At 42.4% G+C, this 6,791-nt stretch overlaps 1 protein-coding gene across 1 annotated transcript; it reads left to right on the top strand.

Annotated features, from left to right (window-relative positions):
* The first annotated feature begins 769 nt into the window (after positions 1-769).
* Positions 770-5,200, top strand: fbxl3l (F-box and leucine-rich repeat protein 3, like). Its single transcript, XM_041048362.1, has 5 exons — positions 770-876; positions 2,524-2,878; positions 3,166-3,288; positions 3,589-3,760; positions 4,557-5,200. The coding sequence occupies exons 1-5, from the start codon at positions 812-814 to the stop codon at positions 5,198-5,200; spliced, it is 1,359 nt and encodes a 452-aa protein (XP_040904296.1). The 5' UTR covers positions 770-811.
* The last annotated feature ends 1,591 nt before the right edge of the window (positions 5,201-6,791 follow it).

The following is a 6,791-nucleotide window of genomic DNA, read 5'->3' as shown; positions in this document are numbered from 1 at the left end:
GTCCTTGCCTTGGGAATGATCAACTAAGTAAATAGTGTACTGAAAGGCTGAAAGAAATCCAGCACTCAACATTCTGTATTATTCTGTGAAAATCTGTCACCAGAAAATAAACCATTTCTACTTTTTTTCTTTCTTTTTTTAATTATTAGAGCATACAATAAAATGACTGTTTCTACAACACGTGTAATACATGTATTAAACATAATAGTATTTAATCTGCAAAAGTTTAATATTCCACATAAGCGTACATAGGCCTAGTGTTCCCCTGTGATTAATAATGGCCATTTAACAAGATCACCCTCTCTCTCTCTCTCTCTCTCTCTCTCTCTCTCTCTCTCTCTCTCTCTCACACACACACACACACACACACACACACACACACACACACACACACACACTTTGACACACTGACCTACTTTCTCAGTGTGCGTGCACAGAGTGTCTTGCGCTCCGCGCTCATGGGTTTCAGACATGTCAAGAACACATACACATAAACGCACACAAACAAACAATCAAACGCATTGGTGCGAGTAAGTGAGTCAAGGTAAAATTAAATTGATTATATTAAGGCGCAGCAGAAACATAGAAGCCCCCCTGCTGACTGTGGGTCTACCATTAGATTCTTCTGCATGCATGATGGTGGCTGGAGACTCGGATCCATGTTTTCCTGCTCTCACGTGTACCGGCCGCTCGGCAGCGCCCGTCAAGCTGTCGCTAAAGCCGAGAGGGGAGCTTATTATGGGAGCTGCTCCTGCTGTCCTATATCAGCGACAGCCAGCATTTCTCCAGTCATCTTCAGCCATGGTTCTAAATGAACGCTGTCTACTCCACCGGCACACCACAAAACCTAGAGGACAGACTTTTTAAGCCTTTAATGTGAGTAAAATGTGTTTTATTAACGTTTCGTTCTGTGTTTGAAGTTATCATGTGATTAATTTGTTGCTCACGGATGGATGAAGATCACCTGAAAACGATGGAAAGCATACTATAGTGCAGGATTGTGTTGTTCCAGTTGTGACTGTATTATTATGAAACGTCCAGGTTTCTGTAAACGTGTTTACCTGGCGCCACAGGTGGTGTTTTTCCAGTTCAATGCAGTGCAGCTCAGTGCAGGTCAACCACTGTCGTGAAGGAATTGAGCTTTCCCTCTCAGAAACATGTTAAAGAATATGACAAGAATATAATGCTAATAATGCAGGGAAATTGAAATCATTAAAATACAAGTAGTTCACTTAATATTAGCAATGCAGCTGTCTAAACAGTCACCTGAGTCTCAAGCTTCAAAATATGTTGTAATTTTTTTTTTAGCTGGACGAGCATGTCTGGAAGTACACTTTACAAACTCAGTATTTACTGTTGGATCTGAAACTTAGTGAGAAGTGAAGATACAGAAAGAAAAAAAAATGCTGTTCTGTTCAGAAGACCTTTAAAGATAAGCAGGTTCTTAAATAAAAAAAAGATTGTCATCTCACATTCAGCTCAAGATGGTGATGCCGTGGAAAGTAAGAGTCCTCAGTTCTTAACCTAATTGCTGAGTGGATGACAGAGAGAGGATGAGGTAGAGGCTGTAGATTGGTGATTCGTGCATGTGAATAGATTACATCAGTATATATACTGGGACTGAGTGAAAGACGGCTTCCACAAGATTGGGACAGAAATCTCAGTAAAAAAAGGCTTCAGCATCACATTCAATTTGCCAGTCAAGTGTTTTTACAGGATTTTGAGGTGAGTTTTCCATCATTTTATATTTGATTCAGCTCATTGCACAGTATTTGATTAGATACTTCAGTGCAGGTTCTATCAGCAGTGATGAAAGAAAAATCCTCTTTTCTTAAAGTTCTTCAATAGCCAAGCTATAGACTGAGTATGATATTACAATTTAGAACCATTTCATCAACATGGAGATGAGCTCTGCAATTCTTAAATTTAATTGTAACACGCTGAATACAGTGAAGAACTCATGGGGTCTGTTGGAAAGATCATTTTGAAACTACTTGCAAGCTACTGATTCACAGTAACAGAATGAAAGCCTTTACAAATGAATGTCTCACAAATAAGCAAACGTTTCACAAATTCAGTAAGTGACTAAACAACAAGCTATTTCAACAACAGTTTCTGCAGAAATAAGTGTTAGATTTATAAAGTATGCATGGAGAGTGATAAAAGCTGCATAGGAGCAGTTAGTTTAATATGAGAAGGATTCAACCAGTTCTCATCGTTTGATTGAATAATGTCAGTACAACCCTGTGTTTACCACTTCTAAAAGGATCAAAAACAAACATTTTGAGTAAGCTCCTCGTTAACATTTAAACAATTTTATACATGGTGACATATTATAGGTAGAAAGGGAGAAATTATTCTAGGTGAAATGAACAGTCCACCACAACCTGACACAAAATGAACGTGTTTGCATAGTAGTCTCACTCTAAGTAAAAAATGTATACTACAGATGTTTAATATGCATATGTGATTGTTACTGTGGTGAATTTTGAACAGTTGCTGATCTGTGCTGATTTGTTTCAGAATGAAACGAGGAAGGACAGGTCTCAAACCAAAGGTGTTCCCCTCCCACGAGGAGAGGGCCAAGAGACAGAAGTGGGGGGCGTCCAGCTACGCCCTGTCTCCAGCAGAGGACTGGGGTAACCTGCCCCACCATGTCGTCCTGCAGATCTTCCAGCATCTGTCCCTCATAGACAGGGCCAGGGCCTCATCTGTGTGTCGCCGCTGGAATGACGTCTTTCACACCCCCGACCTGTGGAGGAGGTTTGAGTTTGAGCTCAATCAGCCGGCAACATCTTACCTGCGCTCCACTCACCCTGACCTAATTCAGCAGATCATCAAGAAGCACGCCCAGCACCTGCAGTACGTTAGCTTTAAGGTAAAAGCCTTCCCTGCTGTCACCCATTTCTTCCCCTCTTTCACCTCCTCTGGCCTCCTCCTCCTCAATTTTCACAACACAGCGGTCTTAAAAACAATATGTGCCCTCTTTAATCCATACCATCTGCTGCAGAATCAATCATGACGCATCAACTGTCTTGGCATCAGTAGGCCTAACACATCCAGGCTGAAATGATTCTTACACCTCCATCTTTCCATTCCTCATTCTATGTGTTTTCATGTTTTTTTTTTTTCTACCTCAATGGTGAATCACTGCTGGTAAATCAGGTGGACAGCTGCATAGAATCTGCAGAGGCGGCCTGTGACATTCTCTCCCAGCTGGTGAACTGTACCATTAAGACCCTAGGGCTGATTTCCACAGCACGGCCGAGCTTCATGGATGTGTCTCAGGTAAGAGGCAGCTCCTGTTTTACAGGCACATCTCAACATTTCTTATTGCTGCCCTATTTGTTACACACAAACAGCCGGGAGAGCCACCTCAGGTATAACATGCCAGTTACATTTTAAACTGATGAATATACTTGCCTCTCCTTATTGTTGATGATAACTTATTGTGCCACAATTTTATTTTGGTAAAAATATCCCTACTTCTTTGTCCTTTTTGCTAAAATTCTCCTGAAATGTCTCATGATAATAAAACAAGTGTTTAAGATAAGAAGTCCTGGTTTATCATTGTTTGTTCCTCTGCAGGACCACTTTGTGTCTGCACTGACAGTGGTGTTTGTCAACTCCAAGTCCCTGTCCTCTATCAAGATTGATGACACCCCAGTGGACGACCCGTCCCTGAAGGTGCTGGTTGCCAACAACAGTGACACTCTTAAGCTGCTGAAGATGAGCAGCTGTCCTCATGTCTCCCCAGCAGGTCAATATTCTTTTTTTTTAAAAAAGGATCTTGCTTTGTTTTGTGAGTAAGCACAAAGAGAGTGTACAGGAAATGAGAGGAGAGATAAAGGGGGCAATGATATCCAACAAATGTCCCTGACCGGGCATAAACTGGGACACTGCAAGTACATGTTAGTGTATTAAATTCCTAGGCCACCAGAATGCCCCGTGTTGCTTCACTCTGGGACTATATGACAGCAACACAAGCCAAATACATTTGAAAAAAAGATGAGAGTCTACAGCCTTGCCAGCAGCTGTGTAAAACTATACTTAGGCACAGGAGCGCTCTGAGCGAAATGCTAATGTTAAATAACACTGACACTTTTCAGTCTTAATAATTCAAACAATGACTAAAACATGTTTTGTTCGTAGCTGTAGAGAACATAGACCTAAATGAGGCGATGTAAGAACTTCAGAACATCAGAACTTTCAAGGGATTTCCTTCTTTTTTTTTTTCTGTCAACGGGTTTCCTTAAAGGCTACCCATCAGATCAGCAACCTCAGTTGCTTGTCAGTCACAGCGTAGATGACAGAGTGATAGGTGGATGGCAAGGTAGGGAGAAAAATAGGCCAGAAACTGACACGTTTTGACTTTACAAAATGATACCATAACTTTAAAAGCCAGATAGTTTAGGGCAGGTTAGCTTCAGTCTTTGGTACCTGTTACATTAAGCTGGCAGGCTCTAGTTTGAGTTAAACTGTCAAGCAAGTCAGCAGGTACTGAAATCTCTCAGCACTGTCAGGACAATTTCTGAACCCTCTCTTTCTGTCCACAGGTATCCTGTGTGTGGCAGACCAGTGCCATGGTCTCAGGGAGCTGGCGCTGAACTACCACCTCCTGAGTGATGAGCTCCTGCTTGCCCTCTCCTCTGAAAAGCACGTCCACTTGGAGCACCTGCGCATTGATGTGGCGAGCGAAAACCCCGGCCAGGCCCACTTTCACACCATCAAGAGGAGCAGCTGGGAGGCCTTGGTCCGACACTCACCCAAGGTCAACATCGTCATGTACTTCTTCCTCTATGAGGAGGAGTTTGAGCCCTTCTTCCGTGAGGAGACACCCGTCACCCACCTGTACTTTGGCCGGGCGGTGAGCAAAGAGATGCTGGGCCGCATTGGACTGAACTGCCCTCGGCTGGTGGAGCTGGTGGTGTGCGCCAACGGCCTCGAGCCCCTGGATGAGGAGCTGATCCGTATCGCCGAACGCTGCAAAAGCTTGACGGCCATCGGGCTGGGCGAGTGTGAGGTGACCTGCAGCGGTTTTGTGGAGTTTGTGAAGATGTGCGGGGGCAGGCTGACTCAGCTGTCAATCATGGAGGAGGTGCTGATCCCAGACAGCAGCTACAACATGGAGCAGATCCACAGCGAAGTGTCCAAGCACCTGGGCCGGATGTGGTTCCCTGATATGATGCCCACCTGGTAGGCTGAAGCCAGAATGGAGGGCTGTTAATGAGGAACATAACTTTTATGGACGCTGACTGTATGAGGATCACATGAGAGTCATTTGAATAGTGCGTCCACAGTTACACATTTTACAGCTGAACTGACGTAAAGCTTCAGTATCACACTGTAGTGTCACATGCTCTCTTTGGACAGTTAGTAGGCGAGAGACAGATTCTCTGTCATCGCTGTTCTTGGCTGGTTTAAAAGAAGATGGGTCATTTCTAAAGCTGCAGTGAGTTTGACGTAAGACCAATAACATCCTCTCAAAATGTTATTTCACTTAAAAACATTGGTATTTCTGGATTTCTGTCTTGTGGGCACTCAGCTTTCATTCTACTCATAGATATTGTGACGTGAAATGTTGGATGTGGTAGGTGCTTTCAGTATGTGAAGTATGGTCTGAATTTACAGTCGCTCACTTCAACCTTTCAACCACTGTGTGTGAAGGATGTGGATCTGCCATCTGCTGGTTGCTTATGTTAAAAGCATCAAATTTATCCTGGGCGGCATCTCATCATATTCTTTACTCAGCTAAGTCTCAAATCACCTCATCTACTCTTGCTCCGGTTTGTGATTTCTTACATGTGCCAGGGTTTAGTTTTAGAGGCAGTGTCCTCACCTGGGCTTGGTGCATCCACCACTGGCAGAGCGAGCACTAACAATGATGTAGTATAGAGAGAACAAGAGTTTCCAGTTGAGTCAGAACAAGGGTCACACCTTCACGCAAAACACTATGGGTCTTTTGTTTTCTTGTCTATTCATGCTTGTGTCAGTGGAGACATTAGTATTTCCTCCTAAACTAATTGCTGAGCATGAGTCAAAATATTTACAGATTGTTATTTAATTTAAGGGCTTTAAATAGTGTTATAACATGTTGTATAACCATCACCTGTACTTAGTAAAAACAGTGTTAAAAGTAGGATTTTTAAATTCCTTTATAAATTCTGTTGTTACTGGTTGACATGAAATAAAAGACATTTCGATGTTTATCTTTTTTTAAATTATTATTTTGTGTTTACTTTATTTTTATTATAGATGGTCATACCTGTTCATCTCAGAACACTAAAACAGATGAAGGTTTTGAGACTGTATGCCTTTGGTGTGTTTAAAATAGATTTCTGTTTTTTATCTCCAAAACCTATAGAAAGGCAACTGGACTTGCTTTTAAGAGGACTTTCACTGCACTTTTGGGTTCCCTCCCCCAGGCAACTCAGCATCCATTCCCACAATGACTCATGGGACCCTAACAATTCACATGATGGCAGGGTGGGGTAAGGACTCACATGTGACCTCAACAGCCCTCAATTTATTTACAACCCCACTATAAGGTAAATACCTGGATTCTCCAATAGTCAGAACTGAGGAAGCCTTCCGGACAAAAGGTGAAACGTCTTCAAGAACCTCAAGCAAGTCCAGTTGCATTTGTGTAACTTTTGGAAAATACCACAACCTGGATGACTGAGAAACAGCTTTGTGCCAGATATCTAATACTCAGGATTTAATGTTTTGCCATGATATTTTATGGTACAAATTTATTTTAAGCCAAATACTTATTCAACAAAACAGGCCCA

The sequence above is a fragment of the Toxotes jaculatrix genome, chromosome 10 (genome assembly GCF_017976425.1).
Source record: "Toxotes jaculatrix isolate fToxJac2 chromosome 10, fToxJac2.pri, whole genome shotgun sequence".
NCBI lineage: Eukaryota > Metazoa > Chordata > Actinopteri > Toxotidae > Toxotes > Toxotes jaculatrix.
This window is presented reverse-complemented; position numbering and strand designations above follow the sequence as displayed.